Source organism: Scyliorhinus canicula, chromosome 16, assembly GCF_902713615.1.
Source record: "Scyliorhinus canicula chromosome 16, sScyCan1.1, whole genome shotgun sequence".
NCBI lineage: Eukaryota > Metazoa > Chordata > Chondrichthyes > Carcharhiniformes > Scyliorhinidae > Scyliorhinus > Scyliorhinus canicula.
Window position 1 is genome coordinate 139,207,773 of NC_052161.1, and position 26,985 is coordinate 139,234,757.

The 26,985-nt window shown below is 49.1% G+C and overlaps 1 protein-coding gene across 9 annotated transcripts in view; it reads right to left on the minus strand.

Moving 5' to 3' along the window:
• Nucleotides 1–26,985, minus strand: part of casz1 (castor zinc finger 1) — a 507,648-nt gene that overhangs the window by 32,611 nt on the left and 448,052 nt on the right. For all 9 annotated transcript variants that reach the window (XM_038773686.1, XM_038773688.1, XM_038773693.1 and 6 more), the window contains 6 exons: nt 20,342–20,514; nt 18,440–19,281; nt 15,220–15,352; nt 8,988–9,051; nt 3,529–3,686; nt 783–905 (listed from right to left, as the gene is read on the minus strand). In XM_038773686.1, coding sequence (XP_038629614.1) covers nt 783–905; nt 3,529–3,686; nt 8,988–9,051; nt 15,220–15,352; nt 18,440–19,281; nt 20,342–20,514 — 1,493 coding nt within the window. The remainder of the gene's footprint in view (nt 1–782; nt 906–3,528; nt 3,687–8,987; nt 9,052–15,219; nt 15,353–18,439; nt 19,282–20,341; nt 20,515–26,985) is intronic.

A 26,985-nucleotide genomic window follows, 5' to 3' on the forward strand; every position in this document is an offset into this window, starting at 1 on the left:
CACTTTTTTTGGTTCTATTGGACGATGTTTTTTTGCTGTCTTACCTTTTCTTTTCTGCTTTTCGGGACTGTTATCTGTTTACTAGGGTGTTTTACCATATCCTGTTGGGATTTTTATTATTTCACTGGTTGCGGGTTTGGGTGGGGTTCGCGGCCCTGTTGGGTCATGTACCTGTCTTCCCGCGTTTTGGGTGTCGTTTGAGGCGTCGAGTGTGGTGGCAGACAGCGGCGGGAGGTACGTGATGGTGAGCGGCAAGCTGCAAGGGGAGCGGGTGGTGCTGGTCAATGTATATGCCCCGAATTGGGATGATGCGGGTTTCATGCGGCGCATGCTGGGCCGGATCCCAGATTTGGAGGTCCCCCCCCCCCCCCCCCCGCCCCCCCGGCCAGCAAACTCTAATACCCAGGCAGCTGGCTTGAATCTGGCCTCAACCCAACCCCAGCTGAATGTGCTGACTAGTGATGTGGAGCTCCTCTTGTTTGCGCTGCTCCCCACCCTTTCCCTCCCTTCCCCTCTCTGGGATTTACTTCCAGGCGGAGTTGACGGACTTTTTAAGGTGGGGGGGGGGGAATTCTGAGGCAGTTCCCTGAGGCTAAATGTCGATGAGGCCCTAATTTTCAGTGACTCCCCTGGCAGCACATTCCAAATCTGACACCCACTCTGTGCAGTGGATCAGTGGGTCCCCATGTTGTAACAATGAGGGCCGATTAGAATGATATTTGCTACGACAGTAAGCACTGATGCGGTTGATGGCCACACAGTGATTGTTTGGACACACTTACTTGGCGTGTTTAATGGCTCCATCCAAGGTGCTGAAGAGGGCCCCACAGTCTTCCACCACACAATGGAAATGGGTTTTATGCAGGAAATCGCACTGGGTCTCACAGTAATCCTCTGTGGTAAATCTAAGGACGAGGGATAGAAAATGATTAAGAAAGCAGCAAGGCAGTCCGATATTCATCGCTGCTGCTGTCGAACGGCTCGAGAATCATTCACAACTTCACATTGCGAAACCTATGTTTCATTTTCCCTTCTGATCTCCTCAAGCTTCCAATGCCTAAAATGTTGAGGAGGTTCCCAGAATGGGATGGGTCTCCCTGGATACTGTTGCTAACAGCCTCGGCCAATCTTCCTCGAACGCTCTGGCTGCATCAGTTCCAGAATGTCCCACCACAGAGGGGTCTCCAGGGAAGATCTTTGGCCTTTCACTTACTTATGGAAGGGGATTCATTCATGTTTTAGGAGGCCATCAAAAAAGGGCGACCCAGTTTTAAGCATTCACGCATCGCTGGGTTGCTGGGCCTTCATTCCCAAATTAGAGCTAGTTGACCCTGTGCAGCTAAATCTGGGGTCAATGAGGTCAGATTACACACACAGACACACGTGTGTGCACACACACACGCACACACACACTCACTCATGCACAAATTGCCACCCAGGTTGATAGGGTTGTGAAGAAGGCCTATGGTGTGTTGGCCTTTATTGGTAGAGGGATTGAGTTCCGGAGCCATGAGGTCATGTTGCAGTTGTACAAAACTCTAGTACGGCCGCATTTGGAGTATTGCGTACAGTTCTGGTCGCCTCATTATAGGAAGGACGTGGAAGCCTTGGAACGGGTGCAGAGGAGATTTACCAGGATGTTGCCTGGTATGGAGGGAAAATCTTATGAGGAAAGGCTGATGGACTTGAGGTTGTTTTCGTTAGAGAGAAGAAGGTTAAGAGGTGACTTAATAGAGGCATACAAAATGATAAGAGGGTTAGATAGGGTGGACAGCGAGAGCCTTCTCCCGCGGATGGAGGTGGCTAGCACGAGGGGACATAGCCTTAAATTGAGGGGTAATAGATATAGGACAGAGGTCAGAGGTGGGTTTTTTACGCAAAGAGTGGTGAGGCCGTGGAATGCCCTTACCTGCAACAGTAGTGAACTCGCCAACATTGAGGGCATTTAAAAGTTTATTGGATAAGCATATGGATGATAAGGGCATAGTGTAGGTTAGATGGCCTTTAGTTTTTTTCCATGTCGGTGCAACATCGAGGGCCGAAGGGCCTGTACTGCGCTGTATCGTTCTATGTTCTATGTTCTAAATGCACACACACATGCTCACACACAAGTGTTCCCTTTCCAACTGTTGCTGGTTAGCAATCAGGGGATCTGGAATCTGGATTGCTTTACCCCTACTGTAATACACTCACATTGCTTTACCCCTGCTGTAATACACTCACATTGCTTTACCCCTGCTGTAATACACTCACATTGCTTTACCCCTGCTGTAATACACTCACATTGCTTTACCCCTGCTGTAATACACTCACATTGCTTTACCCCTGCTGTAATACACTCACATTGCTTTACCCCTGCTGTAATACACTCACATTGCTTTACCCCTGCTGTAATACACTCACATTGCTTTACCCCTGCTGTAATACACTCACATTGTGACAGAAAGGCCGAGAAGGGCTAATTCAACACAGGCCGGGAGTCAAAGCTACAGTTTTGTTCGACGTTGGGACTCAATATCTGGGGTTTTGTTAATCTGTGGGACTCAGCACCTGGTCTACACCAGCTGGGGGAGTCCAGAACAAGGGGTCACAGTCTGAGGAAACGGGGTAGACCATTTGGGACAGAGATGAGGAGAAATTCCTTCACCCAGATAGCGGTGAGCCTGTGGAATTCGCCACCACAGGAACCAATAGAGGCCAAAACATTGTGGGCGCGATTCTCCGCAAATGCGGAGAGTCGTAAAGGCTGCCGTGAAACTGGCCGTGTTTCACGGCAGCCTCCGCGCCCCCTCCCAGGACCCGATTCTCCCCCCCGGTCGGGGCTAGCAGCGCGGGCCCGCGAAGCACGGCATCGTTGCTAAGCCCGCGCTCCAAGGGTCACGGTGGCTGATGCGCACGATGACGTCAGCCGCGCATGCGCGGATTGGACGGCTCCAACTCGCGCATGCGCAGATGACGTCATCACGCATATGCGTCAAACCCGCGCATGCGCGGGCCGTCATGCCCCTCAGCCACCCCGGACTGATCCTGCGGGGCGGCGGAGAAACAAAGGTTTCGGACCCGCTGCCCGCGTGTTTGCGTTCGTGAAAACGGCTGTAAAGCCTGGGAACTCGGCCCATCGGCTAGGGGAGAATCGCTGTTCGCCGTAAAAAATGGCGAGCAGCGATTCGTGTCGTGGGGCAGCCGTTGGGGGGGGGGGGGGGGGGGGGGAATAGCGGGAGGTCGGGAAAAATGTCAGGAAGGCCCTCCCGCTATTCTCCGACCCGTCGTGGGCAGCGGAGAATCGCGTCCCTGTATGTTTTCAAGAAGGAGTTAGATACAGCTCTTGGGGGGCTAAAGGGATCAAATGATGTGGGGGGAAGACGGGAACAGGTTACCGAATTGGATGATCAGCCATGATCCGAATGAATGGTGCAGCTGACTTGAATGGCCGAGTGGCCTCCTCCTGCTCCTATTTTCTATGTTTCTATTAACCCACTAAGCCACTGAAGCTGGAGAAAAATAAAGGTGAAACTGTTTCTTGGTTACCTGCGCAGGTATTTTTCCCAGAACTCAGTTTGTTTCTCAGGTCGCTGTGGGGTCCAAGCTTTGTTCAAGAAGGATGCCTGTTCTGTATCGGACTGCCCACAATCTGGTTCCGTTTTCAGGTTCAGCAAACTGCTCAGTCCACTGCTGCAATGGCTTATCTAGCGAGAGAAACAGAAGAGTTTATAATATATCAGCAAGTGTCAAATTCCAAAGTGTGTGTGATGCTGAGAGGTTGTTTCCCCTTGTGGGAGAGTCTGGGACCAGAGGGCATAATCCCAGAGTTAAACATCTTTCCGATAGACCTCTTGTTTGTTTGCACCTTCATTGTCTGCAAACCTATCCTTTGAAATACTGCAAAGGAACTGGCGTCCAAAACTCTGAAGGAAACAGGTTGAACTCAGGGGTATCTTGTCATATAAAAGAAGCAACATAGTGCCAGAACCTTTGTGGCACATCGTTCTTATGCAGCCAGAAACTGGTTACCAAGTTGTGGTGAATGTGATTCACACCGGATTATAATCTGTATATACATGTGCCTATATTGTAAGGGCAGTTGCACTACCTGACCACCAGGGGGAGTAGCTCTGGGAATGCTCGAGAGTTGTACTGGGCTTCTCCCTTGGTTCTGCCCAGAACATCTCCCCCCTGGAGCTGCTGTATAAAGATCAGTGCCACATGGTCAGCCGGCCAGTTCACCGAAAGTTCAATGGCTAACCGGCTGGCTCTGTTGTGAGTACATTAAAACCACTATTCTAATCCTACAAGCATGTGTCCGTAGAATTGTTGGCTCCAACACAAGTGAAACTATGAAATATCGCCTTGAAACCCTCAAATATAATAAAAAAAACCTACACTGGAGAAGTGGCTCCATTGAGCGGCCGTTTGGATGTAAATGTGCCGCGAAACAGACAGATCGCAGACTGCACGTCGTTAAAGGTAACTAGCCAGCCCATTGAAAGAATCAGGAGAGAATCAGGCTAAACTGGGATGAGGCTAAACTGGGATGAGGCTAAACTGGGATGAGGCTAAACTGGGATGAGGCTAAACTGGGATGAGGCTAAACTGGGCCGAGGTGAATCTCATGTCGGAGTCGAAGCAGGTCTACCGAAGATCTTAAAGAAACTTGCCATTGTCTTTATGGAGAGCTGGGAAGCATGAAATAGAACTCAGTCAAACTAAAGGTTAAAGATGAAAACCAAGCAAGATGCTTAAAGGTTCGATCAGTGCTGTAAGCCGTCAGACCTAAGGTCAAGGCAGAACGAGAGAGGCTGGTCCAAACGGAAGTCCTTGAACCTGCTAATATAAGAGATTGGGCTGCGCCGATAGTACCTGTGATGAAGAAGGTTGGTTTGGTGCGCATATGTGGTGATTTTAAAGTCACTATCAATCCGGTACTGCCTTTAATTGATGGTTTATTAGTTGGGCTGGCTGGAGGCCACCATTTCAATAAAGTTGACCTTCGTCTGGCTTATCTCCAGATAAATGTGGATCCAGATTCACAATAAAATTTGACAATCGTAACACACAAAGGGCTATTCAGTTATAAAAGACTGCCATTGGGCATCACTTTCACACCAGCATTCTAGGTGGACGAGAAGAGTTTACTTAGACAATATCTTACTTACCAGAAAGAATGAAGAAGAGCATCTTCAAAATTTAGATGCTGAACTACAGAGACTGGAAGATTGTGAACGACGAGTATGGAAGCATAAATGTGAATTCTTCAAAGCTTCTATTGAATACTTGGGGCACGACATAGATGCCAAGGGACTTCACAAATCACCTCCAAAAGTAAAAACAATAATGGAGGCACCTGCACCTCAAAACATAAATCAACTTGATCGTTTTTGGGCTTATTAAACTTATGGAAGGTTTGTCCCTAATCTAGCAACTATCCAAAAGCTTTTACACAACTTATTGTGCCAAAGCAGGAAGTGGGTGGGTCAGTACGAGGAGGCCTCTGTACAAATTAAAGAGGCACGACTAAAGTCAGAGGTCCTGACGACTTTGATGACTTTGATCCAAAGTCATCCTTGCGACTGACTTGCGATGCATCACTGTATGAGGTGGAGTAGTGGCTTCTCACATAATGCCCAATAGTGAAGAGAGGCCAATGGCGTTTACATCAAGATCCTTAAACAAAGCATGAATGAACTATCTACAGGTAGAGAAGGAAACTCGAGGTATCATTTTCAGAATCAAACGTTTTTATCAATATCTATATGGAAGGAAATGGACTTTTACGAATGAATCAACGATCACTGACAGTGATACTGGGCCACACACTGGTACTCCATCTCAAGCAGCGAGCCAGGTACAGAGAGGGACATTGCTGCCTTCAGCACATAATACACGATAAAATATTGTCAATTAAAATTGCCATGGGACGCTGATGGACTCTCTAGATTACTGTTACCTCATGAGTTGTCAATGAATAGTTTGACTGCTAATATTTTCAATTTCGAAGAGGTCGATAACACTCCTGTAACCGCAGGACAAGTTAAGAACTATACCAGAAATAATCCACTCCTGTCAGATGTTATGGACATAGTTCTTCATGGCAGACCACAGGAGCAAACTTGGAGTTGAAGCCAGATGTTACCCAAAGTGTCGAACTGTCCGTACAGGCTGGCTATCTCCTCTGCGGAATGAGAGTCATCATTCCGCCATTGATAAGGAAACATATCCTAAACCAACTTCATGAAGGTCATTGTGGGATAGTAAGGATGAAGGACATAGCCAGAAGCTCTTTTTCGTGGCCAGGGCTTGATAGTGAAATCGAGGAGAGGGTGGGCATGTGTTTGGCTTGTGCAGAAGTTCGAAACCTGCCACCACAAGCCCCCTTACACCCATGGGAATGGCCTAAAGGGCCAAGGCAAAGAGTTCATATAGACTATTCTGGACCATTCGAAGGATGAATGTTTTCCCATGTGGGAAACATGGACTTGAAACGGCCCGAAGTCGCCATTATAAAGACTAGGTCCTCAGAGCGAACAATAGAAAGACTGGGTGAGATTTGGTGCAACGACAATGGGCCACAGTTCATTTTGTAAGAATTCACAAATGATCTAAAGGAAAATGGAATCCAACACATCCAATGTTCTCCTCATCATCCTGACACAAATGGGCCGGCTGAAAGGTTTGTTCAGACAATGAAGCATCATTGAAGGTAACTCGTGAGCAAGAATCATTGTCTAAACGACAAAGTCAATTCCCGATGACGTACAGGAATACAACTCATTCGACAACCCAAAGTTCTCTGGCGTTATTCATGGTAAAATGTCAGTTACGCACAGTGTTTGATTTGCTGAAGCCACCTAAGACAAGGGAGATTGTTGAGAGGAAACAGCAAAGTCAGGTTTCGCGACGTGAGAACAGGGCTAAATGCCATGTTCTTCAGAAAGGTCCGGAAGCATTGAGAAGGAACTACGCCACCAGTGAGGAGTGGATAGCTGCCGTTGTCTTAGCACAGACAGGACTGGTCTCCTACACCATTCAGACTCGGGACAATGTAGAGTAGGGGAGACACGCTGATAAACCTTTAACAGCTAGAACTAGTTTGCCAGAGACACAGTCAACCGAGAGTCAACAACAAACAGCCAAGTGAGTACCTAGACACTCCTGAGAACCCGACAATACCAGAAACAGCTGTGGGAGACAATACCCCCAAGTTGAGGACACCTCAATACCGAATCAACCTCTGAACACCATGTTGACTTCCGTTGAGACAACTATGGACGATGTCTAAACTAAACCCAAAGCACCAGAGGTTACAGTCAACACAAGAAAGCAGATGCCCGAGGATCAACAATCACAGGAATCAACATCCTCCGAAACATCTAACTTATTGACTGTGTTTATTAATTGTTCATATTGTAAATTTTGATTGTTAACGTTGTATTGCGTTTCCTTGCAGGAACCTCTAAAGTAAAGGCGGAGAAAGTGTTGTGTATTCATTTTTGTTACTAGTTCAAACAAGGTCACTTTAAGAGTTTGATCACGTGACATATTGATGACGTAATCAGCCATTTGGGGCAGGCGATCGGGCAGTCTATCCTTTTTTTAAAATTTAGATTCGCCAATTATTTTTTCCAATTAAGGGGCAATTTAGCGTGGCCAATCCACCTACTCTGCACATTTTTTTTGGGTTGTGGGGGCGAAACCCACGCAGACACGGGGAGAATGTGCAAACTCCACACAGACAGTGATCCAGAGCCGTGATCGAACCTGGGACCTCAGCGCCGTGAGGCGGTTGTGCTAACCACTAGGCCACCGTGCTGCCCTAGGGCAGTCTATCCTAACAGCCTGTGGAGTAAACACCTTTCCAATAAAGCTCGTGATTGTTTGTATCTTTACGGTCACCCAGGCTAGCCTTTAAAAAACACCACACTCAGGTTAAGGGGTCACCCGTTTAAGACCAAGATGAGGAGGAACTTCTTCTCTCAGATGGTAGTGAATCTGTGGAATTCTTTACCGCACAGAGCTGTAGAGGCTGGGCCATTAAGTATGTTCAAGGCTGAGATAGACAGATTTGTACTCAGTAATGGAATGCAGGGTTATGGGGCTAAGGTGGGAAAGTGGAGTTAGGGATTATTATATTAGATCAATCATGATCCCATTGAATGGTGGAGCAGACTCGATGGGCCGAATGGCACTTCTGCTCCTACATCTGATAGTATGCGTGTGTACAATAAGCATGTTGATGGGAGCCCTCTGTCCTTCCACTGCCAAGATGTAAAACCCTTAGAGTTGACCTGCCTGGTCTCCATAGCTTGGTGATGAGTGAGTTATGGAGTCCCTTCCTTCAGCTTGAACCAGTTAACCTGGTCAGGTGGACCCATCATTAACCTTCCCGTCCTGGGCTCTATTTTCGAAATACTTTTCACTGTACCTCGGTACACGTGACAATAAACAAATCCAATCCAATCCAATGGCTGGGGCGTCTCAAGAATTCCAGAGTGACTACTACAACTATCCAGATTCATATGACACTTTTAAAGTAATAAAACACCCTGCGATGGTGTTTAGACATGGACAGCAGCAGGGGTTTGTTAGAACGTGCAGTATTCTAGGACAGAACATTTGTAAAGGCTTATGAGCTGGTTTCACTTAAATAAAGACATTAACAAACTCCCCCCCCCCCCCCCCCCCCCCGACAAGAAGCCGAAATGTAGCTCTTTAACAATGTTCTGCATTGTTAAATGTGCCACTATAACCCACTCCACAGCACCATACGGCAGCATACTCCACTCAGCATATTCCACTCCATTTAATTACATTAATTTCTATCTGGAGGATGAGTTGAAGTGTGCTGCACATGATCGATTATTTTAAAATGTGAAAGCTTTTGACACCACAGACTCGGAACCTGACGTCAGGATAACGGGAACCAAACAGGCCAACCTCAGAAACACTGTTCACTTGTTTCCTGGGTGTCAATGGCGATGGCTCGCTCTTACCTTATTGAGGAAAGACGATAATAGGGATGTCTGTCCTGATTCCATGTGTCCATTGGACTCGGTACTGCAGAGAAATGAAATAAACCTTTAGATTTCTCCACGGCTGCTGTTACTGGATGCTGCGATGATGGTGTGGGTAGGGCTGTCCCAGGGTTAAAGTTCCAGACACCAGCCACAGTGAAATCTGTTTGATCCAACCTAAACTCTTCATTCATTCAGCTTCCAATGTGAACAGGGAATCTTGTTGACATGTATCTGTGAAGGAGCTGCCCTGTCGAAGTGACACTGTCATCTGGGAAGATCATATTGTAAAGGGTAATTGGGGGGTGGGCAATAGATGGTGGCATTATGCCCATGAAGGAACAGAAGAAAGCCAAACATGTACAGGGGGCAGTGACCACACAAATTACAGGCGACACACAAAATGCTTAACAGGACTTTCAGCGCCAACTATATCACAAAATGGTTGCTCCCTTAGGAAGACTGATAGATATCTCACTGCCTAGTAATCAATTCATTAGTTTACCAAAATGGCCTTTTCCTATATCTCAAAATATCTAAGGGCCCCTCCATATCACAACACTAACAAATGGGAGATGGTGGTATAGATGTAATATGACTGGAATAGTAACCCAGAAGCCCAGGCTAAAGTCCTGGGGACATGGGTTCACATCCCAACACAATTGTTGGTGGAAATTCAATTAAATTACTTCATAAATCTGCAATGGAAAGCTAGTCTCAGTAATGGTGACCATAAAGCTCCCTGATTGTCATTAAAAATCATCTGATTTACTACAGGTAATGCCTTTCAGAGAAGAAAATCTGCCGTCCTTCCCTGGTTTATACGGCCCCCAGCAATGGGGTTGGCTCTTCATGGGCCAAACGAGCCGTTAAGTTCTACCAAATCACCGGGGGAAAGCCCAAAGGACTTGAGGGGTTGAAGAAGATGGTGGATCACCACCTCCTTCTCAAGGGGCAATTAGGGGTGGGCAACAAATGCTGGCCTAGCCAGTGATGCCCAATGCCGTGGAAGAAACAGGAATTGGGGAATCCTGGGATAGGAGAGTGAGGTCAAAGAGCTAATGGAATGAATCTACAGGTCTATTCCTCTGTTACTCACTACTTCCCAGGTGTAATGCTGAGCAGAATCAGCCCTGTTGTGCTGCGATGAAACTCGCTCCAGAGGAGAGAGGACCTGAAGAGGAATAACTTTTTTCCATACTGATCTGACCCAGCGCCGGCCCTAGGGTTGCTGGCGCCCCGGGCAAGCTGAACTTCGGCGCCCTTGGGGGGGGGGGGGGGGGCGAGGGGGGGGGGGGGGGGGGGGGGGGCGAGGGAGGGGGGGGGCCGAGGGAGGGGGCGGGACTGAGGGCGGGGGGGTGGACCCGAGGGGGGGGCGGACCCGAGGGGGGGGGCGGACCCGAGAGGGGGGGGTGGGGGGGGACCGAGGGAGGGGGCGGGGGGGCGGACCTGGGGGGGCCGCCCTGGGGGAGGGCGGCCACCGCGGGGGAGGGCGGCCACCGCGCATGCGCTGGTTGGCACCGGCCCAACTGCGCATGCGCGGGACCCGAGTCTCTGGCGCCCCCTAGCACATGGCGCCCCGGGGGACTGCCCGAGTTGCCGGTGCCTTGAGCCGGCCCTGATCTGACCTTGTACATTGTGGGCAATAAGATCGAAGCAATGACATATGTATATATATATATATATATATAGTCGTGATGTGGAGATGCCGGCGTTGGACTGGGTGAGCACAGTAAGAAGTCTTACAACACCAGGTTAAACCCAACAGGTTTGTTTCAAATCACTAGCTTTCGGAGCACTGCTCCTTCCTCAGGTGAATGAAGAGGTGGGTTCCAGAAACATATATATAGACAGAGTCAAAGATGCAAGACGATACTTTGAATGCAAGTCTTTGCAGGTAATTGTTTTTTTCTCTCAGCGTAGCCTGTGTTGTAGGTCGACCTGAGTGGGTTTGTGATCTGTAGCCCTTTCAGGATCTTGTCTTGCATCTTTGACTCTGTCTATATATATGTTTGTGGAACCCACCTCTTCATTCATCTGAGGAAGGAGCAGTGCTCCGAAAGCTAGTGATTCAAAACAAACCTGTTGGGCTTTAACCTGGTGTTGTAAGATTTCTTACTATATATATATATATATAGCATCTGGGTGTGGTAAAATATCTGAGAGGAGTATTTAGTCCATGGTTCATGTTAATATATTAGAGATGTTTAGTTTTGGGAAGATTATTGTTGTGAAGGTAGGGTTAATAAAATGCTGAGCTTTAGAGATTGGCAGAATACCTCAAATAAAATGGCAGTTCAGAAGATTACCCATGTTTGTTCAATAGAGTCAGACGAGCAGAAATGGAGCCATTAAAACAGCAGGTGGGCTGACTTAGCTGGAGAACAGGAGACAGAGGGCGTGATTCAGTGGTCTCGCACGCCCGACCTGGTATCAGGGCAAGGCCATTGAATGAACACACAAAATGTCTCGCGAGATTCAATGGAATCTTGCGGCATGTAGCAATCTGGATCTCGCTCCCATTGGGTTAATGTAAATATGCACTCGCCCAATTCACCCGGGGGCCCGAGATTCACCAGCCTCGCCAGCCAGGCCTCAACTGCGCACCGTTTGTTACTGGTTCAGAAAGTCAGAATAAGTCCGAGAAGCCATTTATAGCTCAACGCAACCAGGGGACTGGACTTTGGAAGGGCAGTGCCATCTTAATAAAGCTAGCAGTCTGTGAAAGAGTTTAAAATGTGGCAGTAACTAGAGGGGAGAGCGCAGCTTTGTGAATCCTGTGGAACGCAGTCTCAGGAACAGAGACTGAACCACTGGGAGGTGAGCAATCACTGAGGTAATCCAGGTCGGAGTGGCCTTTGAGGGTATTCAGAGGCTAGGTCTTCGAAACAGAAGAGATGAAATCCCTTGTGAGGGAGACATAGTTTTAATGAGATATTGTGACTCACAGTGGTCACTGATGGCTGGGTGGATTGCTGATAAATCCGTGGTATCAGTCTTGGCCCCATCTGCCATTTAATGTTCAATGTGATGTGTTTGCCTGTTAATTAATATTTACCTAACATTAATGAATGTTAGAATATAAGATTGATGCTGTAGATTGTTTTATATAGTAAGGTTTATTTTGCTTGTTTAAAATCATGGAATCTTGTGGCTTTATTCTCCTGGTGGGTAACTGGGATTCCAAACTTTGCCTACTTTAAACAAAAGGTTACTGGTCCCCAGCTGGGTGGTAACACATTCCAAAACATTTCAGGATGTAATCAGCCAAATGTTTAACAGTGAGCCAAAGAACAGGTAAAAGAAGCCTCTTAACGGAGAGAGGAAGAGATTGGGGAAATGTTTAGCGAGGGAATTGCAGAGCTTAGGGTGCAGACAGCTGATGGCCAGTGGTGGGGTTCGGGGAGTGAAGACTGCATTAGGGACCTGAATTGAAGGTTTGCAGAGATCACAGAGAGTTGGAGAGCTGGAGAAGGATACAGAGATAGGGAGGGGTGAGGCCACAGAGGGATCAAGTTAGATTCTGATAGTGGGGAATCACAATGAGCAGAATAGTAACCTGGCCCTGAAATCTTTACTATTGAAGCCTTACTTTATGTTTTTCTTGCTTTTATTCTTGAAATGTCCCACGTTGAAAAGATATTGTGAGACTCATGGCTGATGTTGGGAGACCTCAGGAGTGTACCTCAGATGAAGCTCGTGGTGGGGCGGGGGGGGGGGGGGGGGGGGGGGGGGGGGGGGGGGGGGGAGGGGGGGGGGGGGGGAGGGGGGGGGGGAGGACCTTTCGTTCAAGTCCAGATGAGTGAGGTATCACTACACCTCACTACAGAGCTAAGGGTAACATAAAACCCGGCTGGAGGCCGTTTGACGTATCAAATTCGTCCTCTTCAAGTTAGAATCTACTGATCTGGACTCTAAACCAGCACGATGGACTTGGGGGAGTGGGAGGCCCCTATTTGGTCTGTCTGTAGTTGGGGTTACTTTTGGACATGAGACTCTCCATGGCCAAACTCACAGTGGAGCATCGGGGGGGGGGGGGGGGGGGGGGGGGGGGCTGCAGTTACAGAGAGTATTCTGATTTCCAGGACAGAGTGAGGCACATTTCCTTTCTTCATTCTTTCATGGCGTGTTGGTGTCACCGGCAAGACCAGCGTCTATTCTCCATCCCTAATTACCCCTGGTGGTTTGCTGGGCCATTTCAGAGGGGGCAGTTAAGAGTCAGCCACACTGCTGTGCATCTGGAGCCACATGTAGGCCAGACCGGGTAAGGCTGGCAGATTTCCTTCCCTCAAGGGCCATGAGTGAACCGGATGGGTTTTTACATCGATCAATGATAGCTTCAGGGGCCAGGATCTCCTGGTCCTGTGGTGATGGGACCCTCTGTGGGAGATTCAGCAGCCCAAAAGTTCACTGACGTTCGACGGGGCTGGATGATCCCGGCGGTGGGCAAGGCCGGAACACTGTGCCCATGGTAACCATGACCGAGACTAGCTAACATTTCCTCATTCGTTCATTGAGTTGAATTTCCACCAGGCGCTGGGGTGGGATTTGAACCAGTGTCTCCAGAAGATAGCCTGGGCCTCCGGGTTACTAGTCGAGAGACATTACCCCCCCCCCTCCCCCTCTCCCACTCAGGGCCGGCTCAAGGAACCGGCAACTCGGGCAGTCGCCCGGGGCGCCATGTGCTAGGGGCGACAGAGACTCGGGTCCGCCGCATGCGCAGTGGGCAGGGTGCCAAACCAGCGCATGCGCGGTGGCCGCCCTCCCCCAGGGCGGCACCCCCCCCTCGGTCCGCCCCCCTGACCCCCCCCCCCCCGCCCCCGCCCCCCCCTCGGCCCCGCCCCCCCCCCGCTCGGGTCCGCTCCCCCCCGCCCCCCCCTCTCGGTCTGCCCCCCCCTTTTGCCCCGCCCCCCCCCTCGCCCCCCCCCGCCCCTGCCCCCCCCTGCCCCCCCCCTCGCCCCCCCCTGCCCCGCCCCCCCCCCTCGCCCCCCCCTGCCCCGCCCCCCCCTGCCCCCCCCCCCCCAAGGGCGCCGAAGTTCAGCTTGCCCGGGGCGCCAGCAACCCTAGGGCCGGCACTGCTCCCACTTCCAACAGGGAAAAGTATCAATGCTCGGACCTCGACAGAAACAAAAAGATGGAAGAGTTCTGTGGGGTTGGGATGAACAGGAGAATCGTGGCGGGGGAGGTGGTCTTTGATGTGGGGCGTAGACAGTTGATTACATGGCTTGTTTGATTTTATACGTGGAGATGGTGCAGCAACATTGGGCTGTAGATACTCTCATGTGTGGGGTGGGAGAAGGGCAGCTCATCGGAGATGTATGGGCGAATCGTGGGGAAAGAGCAGGATTCGGTGGAAGGAGTGACGGGCAGGTTGGGGGGGGGGGGAGGAGCGGAGACGCATCCTGGAGGAGGAGGTATGGATTGAATCGCTCCATGGGGGAATGCTGCATCATCCTGCGTGAGGTTGAACTTGATACAGCTCAAGGTGGCGTTTAGGGCGGAACTTACCAGGGCCGGGATGAGCCGATTTTTTTGAAGGGGTCGACGATAAATGAGCGATGCTCGGGAGCGCCTGCTCATCACACGCACACGCCCTGTCCCAAGCTGGTGGGCTTTTAGGGGTCTTTTCTCAGCACCATACTGGCAATCCTGGAGGATGACTTAAACCCCTGTCCGTTAGGTGGGGTGAGGGACCAGCCGGAGTTGAGGTCGGGGGTGGGGGCAGATGCGTTGGCCTTTGCATCGCTGCTGGCCCAGTGATGGCTATTGTTGAGCTGTGGGCAGGCGATGCCACCCAGTGCCGCAGTGTTGCGGAGGGATTGAATGGAATTCCCGTACCTCAAGAAGGTTAGGTTTGCGGTGAGGGGGGTCGATTGACAGGTTGATTTTGCACTTTAAAGAGCTGGGGGTCACTGTTAACTGTTTGGGCGGTGAGGATTGGTTGGGGTTATATTTTTGCGATTGAGGTTCATATTACAACTGCTGTTTGTAATTTTTGATGTGGGTGTTATTATGGTGTGTTGCAAATTTTTGGTATGTTAAAATGTTAAAGTTTCAATAAAAATATTTTCAAAAAAAGTCATTGGGTTTAATGGCTATGATCATGTCAGGATATACTGTCAGAACATGTCTCTTCCCAACATCTTCTTCAGACTGGAGTAACTCATTCATTCGGAGACCGTACGGCCGCTCACGCCCGTTAGTTACTTGCCCATGCTCCTTCACGCTGAGGTCAAGGCTCCTGTCCTGCATTGAGTCCTGGCACTGGGTCTTGATGGTGTCACTTGGCGCTTGCTTCAATGCAACCAGATTGAACTGATTCGCCAGTGTTTGCTGGTCGCTTCCTGCAACAGAAAGTGCAAGACAACAAGTCATTGTTGGTCCCCGATGATGAGATTGGTTCTGACTTTCGTTCAGCGATGGGACAAGTGGAGTGATAATTATTGCCAAATCATGTCAAGCCACTGGGACTTTCATGACGTTGAAACGTTGGTCGAGGGGGGGATGGAAGAGAAGGAGGCGAAAAAGCTTCATTTTTATCAGCTGCGGCTGTCATAAGCGATTTGCAGCCCTGCCTCTTAACTATTTATTAAATATCATGTTAATGTTGAGGTAGTCTGGCAGATTCAGAGTGGTCGACAACCTTCGTATCCTTTCAGGATGCCTACGTTTCTATGGAAACGCTGCAGTCCCTCACAGAGCATGTCGAACAGGAACATCTTCCATCTGTGCCAGATCAAACTTGACAGCCAATCAGATCAGTTCAAACAGCCTGACCCCCCCCTTGCCAACCCACCCCCCCCCCCCTCCCCCCCAACACCCGCAAATCACATTTCTGAAAAAGGTATTGTGGGAGCCCGTGCGCAATGGGAATGAAACAGGGCACAGGGCTGCCTGCACCCAGCTTTTTCACAAATGCCCAAGTGGCTAAAATATTAATTTGCCCTCAGGCAAAAAATATATATTTTTAAAAGATACTGTCCTATTTCTCAAACTGGCTGGTTTGAAGTGAAAGAAAACGTAACATATTCAGCGACCTCCGAACGCCCACCCCCTGGATCGTGTGGTTTTATTTCTCGACCAAAGTTGTAGGGACTAAACTCCCATGAGGAAATTCCAAACTCGCTGACTCTGGCAATTCTTGGAGGCCCTGGATGTACGCCACAGGATACTACGGATGCTGAAGGTTTAATTCTTTCCGTTGGAATTCTTCTGGGCACCACATTCACAAAACCTCTGCTCAAATAGCGAAGGGCAGGGGTTTCACTGAGACGGCACCACGGTGGCACAGTGGTTGGCATTGCTGCCCCACCGTGCCAGGGACCCGGGTTCAATTCCAGTCTTGGGTGACTGCCTTTGTGGAGTCTGCACGTTTTCCCCGTGTCATAGAATCGCAGAATCAGAGAATCCCTACAATGCAGAAAGAGGCCATTCAGCCCATTGAATCCGCACCCCACCCTGGCCCACAAATCCGCCCTCATCCCTGCAAACCCACCCAACACTGGGACACTAAGGGGCAATTTATCACGGCCAAGCCAACTAACCTGCACATCTTTGGACTGTGGGAGGAAACCGGAGCACCCGGAGGGAACCCACGCACACACGGGGAGAACATGCAGACTCCACACAGAGTATGTTCCCTTTGGGTATGCTAGTACGCAGACACACAACAGCCAGGGTGCACACAAGGCCTTCCCTTCACAATACTAAATATTTAACAGTCCCAATGAATAGTGTCAGCATGACAAAATAAAACATTAGCGGGACATATGTCCACAAGCTTCAATTTAGAGGCCGACACATTGCAAATGCTGCACTGCCAATAAAAACGCCCTGTTCAACCTGCCCTATATATATATATATATTTGAGCAAGGTGAGTTCCCAATGAAGGTGATTAACCACAATTAATATGAAATTAACACCAACTACTACTTTACATCTGCTCAAAATGCTTCGATTGGAAAACTGCCTGTAAAACAAGCCTAAGGAATATCGATGGCGATTAACCTGACTGTTACCCGGGTTACAGGAGCATTTTGCTGGGAATGTTAATCTGGTTACTGCCCCTTTAACTCAAGCTCAACGACTGAACTGTTAACCAATGGCCCACTGGAGGACACGGCAGGCATTTATTCAGGATTCCCTCCCATCCCCGGGGAATTCCTCTGGTGAAATAGAATTGTCCTTAAACATCTCTGCGAGGTTTTTCTTTTCACAGAGTTAGGAGCAAGAGGGGGCCATCTGAGCCTGCTCTGCCGTTCAATAAGATCACCACTGATCGGGTTTTGCTCGTCTGGAAAATAGATCGCAGGCAGAGAAAGTTCTGCAGACTTCCATTCACACCTGGATTTATCCCTCACATCACAATAACGCACAAACTTGCTCGACAAACAGTAAATCGGTTATTGAAAACAAATCCTAGAAAGGGACTGGCAATTTAAAGACGGAGGAACTCATATTAACTTGACCTTTTACAGAGGAAGAGGCTATTCACCAAAATGATCTTCCCCGTTGTGAGCAAAATAATAAAGTCTTTACTTCCACATGGAAGTGAGGGGACAATAAAGCTCCCGACAGCGGAACACAGTCAATACCCAACATTACCGGAGGGAGGATTGAGGTCTGGTGAATTGTTGAAACAGTGCTGGGCAACCTGGCCACCCGTGACCCATCTGGGTCCTGAGTGGGGCCCACGGGACATTGTGTTGACCCGTTGCCCACATGCAGGGTCGTCACATTCCGCTGCTTTCCGTCTGTGCTGTTTTTTTTCCGACCGGTATGACTGAAGTGATTCATGCCTAAAGCGAGGGGGAGTGAAGTGAGGTGTGCGCTGATTACTGACAACATTGACTGTGAGAGCCGTGCGCTCTCTCCGTGTCCAATCAAAACGGAAATATTTATTTTGTTTTTAACCACTTGATGTTGACGATAGTTCTATTAACATATAAATGGTCAAGCATTTTCTATAACTTGTTATTAAATATTCAGTGTTTATTAAATGCATTTAATCTTATTCATGGAGTTGATGAACGAGCCCCGATTTCAATCCTGCCGCCCACTGAGATGAAGGAGGGCCACACGTGCGGCCCACTCGCTAGCCCAGGTTACCCATCACTTTTTTAAAGGATATTTATGTTCAAATTCACATCAAACTGCAATAACGCAGCATCTCTCCTGACCATCCCTCTCTTCAATATTAAGAGCCCAGTTGAGCTCATTTTCCAGAGAAGTGGGTGGGGGTCTGGAACACAATATTGACCTGAAATCTATTGGGTTATTTTCCTGGGGGTGGAGTAGGGAAGAGAGGAGAGAGCTCTCACCTGCTGATAAGTAGGGAGCACCATCAGCAAAAAGGTGAAGATGATCTGTTTCCTGTCCCTTATTATGATGAGTACTAAGTAGCAGGAGTATTAATTCCGCGAGGGCTTACCTATATCTGCTGGGTTGGATGGTTTGAGAGCGGCAGCGGCAAGGCGTGCCATCATTGGAGAGATGAGTCCCTTACTGGCTGTGATCTTCTCCATTATTGAGGTTGCAGTGGGGGACAAAGGCGTTGAGTTGCCGGACCCTGAGACAACTTGCGACGGTGATTCTGTCGACAAGGCAGAGACGTTGGAGGAAATGGTGGATATCAAGCTGGCTGCTGTGATGGGAAGGGCCACGGAGACCCTGTTGGGAATGATAGGGAAGAAAGGGCCTGTACCAGAGAGGCCGGCATTGGAGAGAGCCAAGGCAACTGGTATGGAGCTGCCAAGTGTTTGAGGAAGTATCGTTGACATCTTGGTTGCTGGGAGGATGCTACTGGTTGGTTTAACAGCCTGGGCCGATGGGATCTCAGTGGCGGGAGCTGGAAGAAGCATAGGCGCTGACGATTGCTGGCTTGTCGGAGACGCACTCAGGCTCGAGTTCTTGCTGCTTATCGCAGAGTAATCGATGAGATCATCATTGCTGGAGTCATCTTGTTCGTTCTCTTTGCGGCCCAGCAGCTGTGACGCTAACCCAAGGCCTCCCGCGTTTCGGATGTGGCGACGTTCGTGCTTACGCTTGTGTGAGGTCATCTGACTGGTGGAAGTGAAGGTGAAGCCGCAGCCCACGCGAATACAATGGAAGTGGTTGGTGGCCTTACTGTAGACGCAACCTTCGTATTTGCACTCCTCGTACTTGTAGAATTTCTTGAAGCCATCCTTGGCGTAGGCGTCATCCTTGATGTGGTAGCTCTTGTGCTTCTCAATGTCACACTTGTTCTTGAAGGTGAAAGTGCATCCGGGACGCCTGGGAAAATGGAGAAATTAATGAACAAAGGTTTCCCACATTTCAATTCCTCTTTTGTAATTTACTCCTCAGCAGGCAGAGGTAACGGGGGCTGTTTAGCTCACTGGGCTAACTCGCTGGCTTTGAAAGCAGACCAAGCAGGCCAGCAGCACGGTTCGATTCCCGTAACAGCCTCCCCGAACAGGTGCCGGAATGTGGCAACTAGGGGCTTTTCACAGTAACTTAATTGAAGTCTACTTGTGACAATAAGCCATTTTCATTTCACATCATGGACAATCCTGCCAACAACCCAACTCAATGGGCAGAGACAAAAAGACTTGTATTTATACATTGCTTTTCGCAATCATTGGACGTCCCACAGTGCTTTACAGTCACTGCTGTACCTTCAAAGTGTACACTGTTGTAGGAAACGCAGAAGCCCATTTGTGCACAGCAAGCTCCCACTAACAGCAAAGCAATAATGGCCAAATAATCTGTTTTGGATGTGTGATGTTGTTTAGGAGAAAAACTATTGACCAGGGTTGGGCTAACTCACTGCTCTACTTCAAATAGTGCCATGGAATCCTTTATGCCCTCCGCGGGGAACAGAAAAGGCTTCAGTTTGATGTCTCATTTGAAAGGTGGAGCTTGCGCCTGTGCTGCACTCCCTCAGCACTGAACTGGAGCATCAGTTTTGATTTTTGTGATTAAGTCCTGGGCTGGGACTCGAATCCATGACATTCGAGCGCTGGCAACACAAGTAACCCAATTATACAAACTGAGCAAGCTTCACAAGACAGCTTATGCCCAGGCATTTGATGTCCAACCTTTGCAGACAACAGTTTGCATTCATATCTTGAGGCGCTTACATATGGAGCTGATTAGAATCCAAGGCAGGCCATTCTGCCCAACTGGGCTATGCATGCCCTAATCTAAAAGGGTGAATAAGTGTTTCCCAGTTATCGCTTTTATTTATAGACTAGGATGTTAATCTTGTGAATATACTGAAGACACGCAGATAGAGATGCCTTGCTGTAATGTTAATGCAGAGGTAAACTGGGTCATGATGTGAAGTGATTACCTGCAGTGGAAGTGTGTGGTTTTCTGTCCATAGAACTGACACCCAATGGTCCCACAATCCTCAGTTGCGCGGAATCGCTGAAAGCCGTCGTTGATTAGTTGTGCGTTCTTCTTGTGGAAGTTCTCGTGGGTCATCACATCGGAGGTGCTGGTGTAAACCTTTGTGCAACCCACCTGAGTGGAGAGAGAAGCGGGAGAGCCTGTTGAGAGAGCTTCAAGGAGATTCTTAGGGGGCAGAAGGAGGTTGATAAAGGTGTCCAGGGAGGGAAAAGGGCTCAGGCCACCGCGTCCGTAGCTGCCAAAGGTGGAGTTGCAGGGGGGGAGGCTTGATATGTGGCAGAGTCAGAGAAATGGGGTTGGAATTATAGAGTTGGTGAATACGGAGGAGTGCGGCCATAGAGAAACCAAAATAAGACGATGAGAATTTTCAATGAGAGTCATGGGGAATATAGTGTTAATAAAAAGTTAATTCTACTGTTACAATACACAGGTGGAAGGCTCTGGCTAATTAAATATTTAGACCAAAGCTAGAGGGTGACTGCTGGGACACTGGGCTGGTGCTGCATTCTGTTAATAAACCTATTATCAATAAAAAAGTATTTGTGTCTAGTTCCATACTTTATAATATGGCTTGGGACCCATTTAACGGGAACAGGGGTGATGTTTGAGTGAGGCATGGAATGGAGTCAGATACAGAGCACAGTGAATGAGCTGTAATTCACACAGAGTGAAGATGAGGAGGCCTTTGAGGACAGGACTGGGGGTAACAAAAGACACGAGTGATGTTTTAGAAATGAGTAGGCTGGAAGTGGCTGAGGACATGGGAGATGGAAGGAATGCTTTTATGGAAGTGAGTAACGGAGGTAGGTAACATGGTTCAGAGTCTCACAGCAGTTCACTTGATTGATTGATTGATTATCACACGTACCGAAGTACAGTGAAAAGTATTTTTTGAACGTACACAGTACGTACACAGTGGACAAAAAGAATAATCAACAAAGTACATTGACAAATAGTGATTGGTTACAGTGCGCCAAACAAAGCAAATACATGAGCAAGAGCAGCATAGGGCGTCGTGAATAGTGTTCTTACAGGGAACAGATCAGTCCGAGGGGGGGTCATTGAGGAGTCGAGTCTACTTCAGCCCAAAATAGTGTTGAGAGTGGGAGTGTCGAGGGATCAGAGTTTGTAGTGGGAGGGCAAAGACTTTGGTCTTCCCAATGTAGAATTGGAGAAGGTTACACATCATCCAGGGTTGTATTCCTGACCACATTGGCCGTCAACAGAATTCTGGAGAATAAAGATGAGCTTTTGTATGATGTTGCCAAGGGGGGGGAGGAGGTTGATGTGGAAAAGGTTAGGGCCAAGCACTTTCCTGATAGATCTCGCCTGAACTTTCACTAACAATGAAACATGTTACCATCAAAATGTTCTTGTGCCAAAAGCATGAGGGTTTAGTCAGAAGCCCAGGTCTGGCTTGTCCCTTTAATGGTAAAATCCCTTGATTGGAATTTTCTTTGAAGATTTGTAGAGATGAGACCCTGATGTAGATAACCCAAAAGGGCAGCACGGTAGCATTGTGGATAGCACAATCGCTTCACAGCTCCAGGGTCCCAGGTTCGATTCCGGCTTGGGTCACTGTCTGTGCGGAGTCTGCACATCCTCCCCGTGTGTGCGTGGGTTTCCTCCGGGGGCTCCGGTTTCCTCCCACAGTCCAAAGATGTGCAGGTTAGGTGGATTGGCCATGATAAATTGCCCTTAGTGTCCAAAATTGCCCTTAGTGTTGGGTGGGGTTACTGGGCTATGGGGATAGGGTGGAGGTGTTAACCTTGGGTAGGGTGCTCTTTCCAGGAGCCCGTGCAGACTCGATGGGCCGAATGGCCTCCTTCTGCACTGTAAATTCTATGATCTATGTGTAATCTTACAAAAAAACAGTTACCTTCAGTTTCAAAGAGAAAAGGATGAATGCCTCATCAAAGTATTTACTTCTTAAAGGAACAAGTCTAACCTGCAGCACTCAGCATGTTCCCCTCTGAACTTATTCAGTTATTATCAGTGTTGGCTCTCTATGGTTGAATTAGGAAATGTTCATTTCTAGAATCAGCCAAAGGACTAGATCTGCCATTGCTGTGTCAAGAGTGTCTGGGAAGAGCAGCGATCTAACTGCTCGCTCGGTGTCTCTTGGTGAATCTAACTGCTCTCTCTGTCTCTCAGTGATCTAACTGCTCTCTCTGTCTCTCTCTCGGTGATCTAACTGCTCTCTCTGTCTCTCTCTGTGATCTAACTGCTCTCTCTGTCTCTCTCTGTGATCTAACTGCTCTCTCTGTCTCTCTCTGTGATCTAACTGCTCTCTCTGTCTCTCTCTGTGATCTAATGTCTCTCTCAGTCCCCCTGCCCACTGAAGCCTGTGGCCAACTGTTATTCAATTTTAAAGCCCTTTCTTCACTCGTTGCCTGTGTAAAAAACTAAAGATTGTATCAAAGACAAAACAGACAGTAACACAGACAAGATGGAGATGTTAGCACCAAGTAGAACCTTACATCTAACACTAACCACGAGTACAGGGGGCAGCTGATAACCCGCTTGGATTTTAAACTTTTATTTTAGTTTCTATAGCAGCATTCGGAAGTCCTGACATTGCCAGATGTCACCGTTTGATATGAGTACAATTACGTCCAGTGAATGCCTCAGGCATCACTTCTCATCTGCAATATCTGCAGAAATTATGGGCTGGATTTTATGTCCCCTGCATGGCAGGCTAGAAGAAGGTAGACAGGAATAGATTTGGTCTAAGGTTGGGAAGAAAGGGAGTTCCCTCAATTGAGAGTGCCCCGTGCACAACTGGGGCACTGCCCTAAGGAAGTAACACACCCCATGCCTCGCTGCCCACCTTCTAAACCCATCCCCTCCCCCTCCCCCAGTTCAAGAATGCCGCTCAAAACCATGGCGAAATTAGGGATGGGTAAGAAATTCCAGCCTGGCCAGTCCAACCCAGATCTGAGGTCTGCCCCTCAGCTTGTTGATGCCACCTGGAGCAAGATCTCGCTACAGGGCAGCATTTTATACAGTCAGTCTGTTCCTGACAGACATTTCTCCCGGTGGGGGTGTGGGTGCTGAGCGCTGCACCTCCCCAAACAATTCAGCCCCATATTCTACAGAAAGGAGGGCAGCATTTTGATCTTTGCTGTCAGGATGGGAATCTGTCAAAGTGGAGATTCCGATCCTTATTGAGCCCGTTAGAGTCCGATCCTTACAGAGCCCACTCATTCCAGTACCCCCTACTTATAGAGTCCACCCCTATAGAGTCTCCTCTTTATAATCCTCCTCTATAGAGCCCCCCCCTTATAATCCTCCCCTATAGAGCCCCTTCCTTATAATCCTCCCCTATAGAGCTCCCTCCTTATAATCCTCCCCTATAGAGCCCCTTCCTTATAATCCTCCCCTATAGAGCCCCTTCCTTATAATCCACCCCTATAGAGCCCCCTCCTTATAATCCTCCCCTATAGAGCCCCTTCCTTATAATCCTCCACTATAGAGCTCCCTCCTTATAATCCTCCCCTATAGAACCCCCTCTTTATAATCCACCCCTATAGAGCCCCCTCCTTATAATCCTCCCCTATAGAGCCCCCTCCTTATAATCCTCCCCTATAGAGCTCCCTCCTTATAATCCTCCCCTATAGAACCCTTCCTTATAATCCTCCCCTATAGAACCCCCTCCTTATAATCCACCCCTATAGAGCCCCTTCCTTATAATCCTCCCCTATAGAGCCCCCTCCTTATAATCCTCCAATATATAGAGCCCCCTCCTTATAATCCTCCCCTATAGAGCTCCCTCCTTATAATCCTCCCCTATAGAGCCCCTTCCTTATAATCCTCCCCTATAGAGCCCCTTCCTTATAATCCTCCCCTATAGAGCCCCTTCCTTATAATCCTCCCCTATAGAGCCCTTCCTTATAATCCTCCCCTATAGAGCCCCTTCCTTATAATCCACCCCTATAGAGCTCCCTCCTTATAATCCTCCCCTATAGAGCCCCTTACTTATAATCCTCCCCTATAGAGCCCCTTCCTTATAATCCACCCCTATAGAGCCCCCTCCTTATAATCCTCCCCTATGGAGCCCCCTCCTTATAATCCTCCCCTATAGAGCCCCCTCCTTATAATCCTCCCCTATAGAGCCCCCTCCTTATAATCCTCCCCTATGGAGCCCCCTCCTTATAATCCTCCCCTATAGAGCCCCCTCCTTATAATCCTCCCCTATAGAGCCCCTTCCTTATAATCCACCCCTATAGAGCCCCCTCCTTATAATCCACCCCTATAGAGCCCCTTCCTTATAATCCTCCCCTATAGAGCCCCTTCCTTATAATCCTCCCCTATAGAGCCCCTTCCTTATAATCCACCCCTATAGAGCCCCTTCCTTATAATCCTCCCCTATAGAGCCCCCTCCTTATAATCCTCCCCTATAGAGCCCCCTCCTTATAATCCTCCCCTATAGAGCCCCCTCCTTATAATCCTCCCCTATAGAGCCCCCTCCTTATAATCCTCCCCTATAGAGCCCTTTCTTACAGAGCCCCCTCGTATAGAGCCCCCTATAGAGCCCCCTCTTATAGAGCTCCATCCTTATAGAGCTCCATCCTTATAGAGCCCCATCCTTATAGAGCCCCATCCTATAGAGCCCCCTCCTATAGAGCCCCCTCCTATAGAGCCCCATCCTTATAGAGCTCCATCCTTATAGAGCCCCCTCCTATAGAGCCCCATCCTATAGAGCCCCCTCCTATAGAGCTCCATCCTTATAGAGCTCCATCCTATAGAGCCCCCTCCTATAGAGCCCCATCCTATAGAGCCCCCTCCTATAGAGCTCCATCCTTATAGAGCTCCATCCTTATAGAGCCCCACCTATAGAGCCCTATCCTATAGAGCTCCATCCTTATAGAGCCCCACCTATAGAGCCCCATCCTATAGAGCCCCCTCCTATAGAGCTCCATCCTATAGAGACTGCTCCTTATAGAGCCCCCTCCTATAGAGCTCCATCCTTAGGTGGGTTAGGTGGATTGGCCATGCTAAATTGCCTGTAGTATCCTAAAAAGTAAGGTTAAGGGGGGGGGTTGTTGGGTTACGGGTATAGGGTGGATACGTGGGTTTGAGTAGGGTGATCATTGCTCGGCACAACATCGAGGGCCGAAGGGCCTGTTCTGTGCTGTACTGTTCTATGTTCTATCCTTATAGAGCCCCCTCCTATAGAGCTCCATCCTATAGAGACTGCTCCTTATAGAGCCCTCTCCTATAGAGACTGCTCCTTATAGAGCCCCCTCCTATAGAGCTCCATCCTATAGAGTCCCCTCCTATAGAGCCCCCTCCTATAGAGCCCCCTCCTATAGAGCCCCATCCTATAGAGCCCCATCCCATAGAGCCCCATCCTATAGAGCCCCCTCCTATAGAGCCCCCTCCTATAGAGCTCCAACCTTAGAGAGCCCCCTCCTATAGAGCCCCATCCTATAGAGCCCCATCCTATAGAGCCCCATCCTATAGATCCCCATCCTATAGAGACTGCTCCTTATAGAGCCCCCTCCTATAGAGCTCCATCCTTAGGTGGGTTAGGTGGATTGGCCATGCTAAATTGCCCGTAGTATCCTAAAAAGTAAGGTTAAGGGGGGGGGGGGGGGTTGTTGGGTTACGGGTATAGGGTGGATACGTGGGTTTGAGTAGGGTGATCATTGCTCGGCACAACATCGAGGGCCGAAGGGCCTGTTCTGTGCTGTACTGTTCTATGTTCTATCCTTATAGAGCCCCCTCCTATAGAGCTCCATCCTATAGAGACTGCTCCTTATCGAGCCCCCTCCTATAGAGCTCCCTCCTATAGAGCCCCCTCCTATTGAGCCCCCTCCTGTAGAGCCCCCTCCTATGGAGCCCCATCCTATAGAGCCCCCTCCTTTAGAGACTGCTCCTTATAGAGCCCCATCCTATAGAGCCCCATCCTATAGAGCCCCATCCTATAGAGACTGCTCCTTATAGAGCCCTCTCCTATAGAGACTGCTCCTTATAGAGCCCCCTCCTATAGAGCTCCATCCTATAGAGTCCCCTCCTATAGAGCCCCCTCCTATAGAGCTCCAACCTTAGAGAGCCCCCTCCTATAGAGCCCCATCCTATAGAGCCCCATCCTATAGAGCCCCATCCTATAGATCCCCATCCTATAGAGACTGCTCCTTATAGAGCCCCATCCTATAGAGCCCCCTCAAATAGAGCCCCCTCCTGTAGAGACTGCTCCTTATAGAGTCCCCTCCTATAGAGCCCCATCCTATCGAGCCCCCTCCTATAGAGCCCCATCCTATAGAGACTGCTCCTTATAGAGCCCCCTCCTATAGAGACTGATCCTTATAGAGCCCCCTCCTATACAGCCCCCTCCTATAGAGCCCCCTCCTATAGAGCCCCCTCCTATAGAACCCCCTCCTATAGAGCCCCATCCTATAGAGCCCTCTCCTATAGAGACTGCTCCTTATAGAGCCCCCTCCTATAGAGCCCCATCCTATAGAGACTGCTCCTTATAGAGCACCATCCTATAGAGCCCCCTCCTATAGAGCCCCCTCCTATAGAGCCCCCTCCTATAGAGCCCCCTCCTATAGAGCCCCATCCTATAGAGCCCCCTCCTAT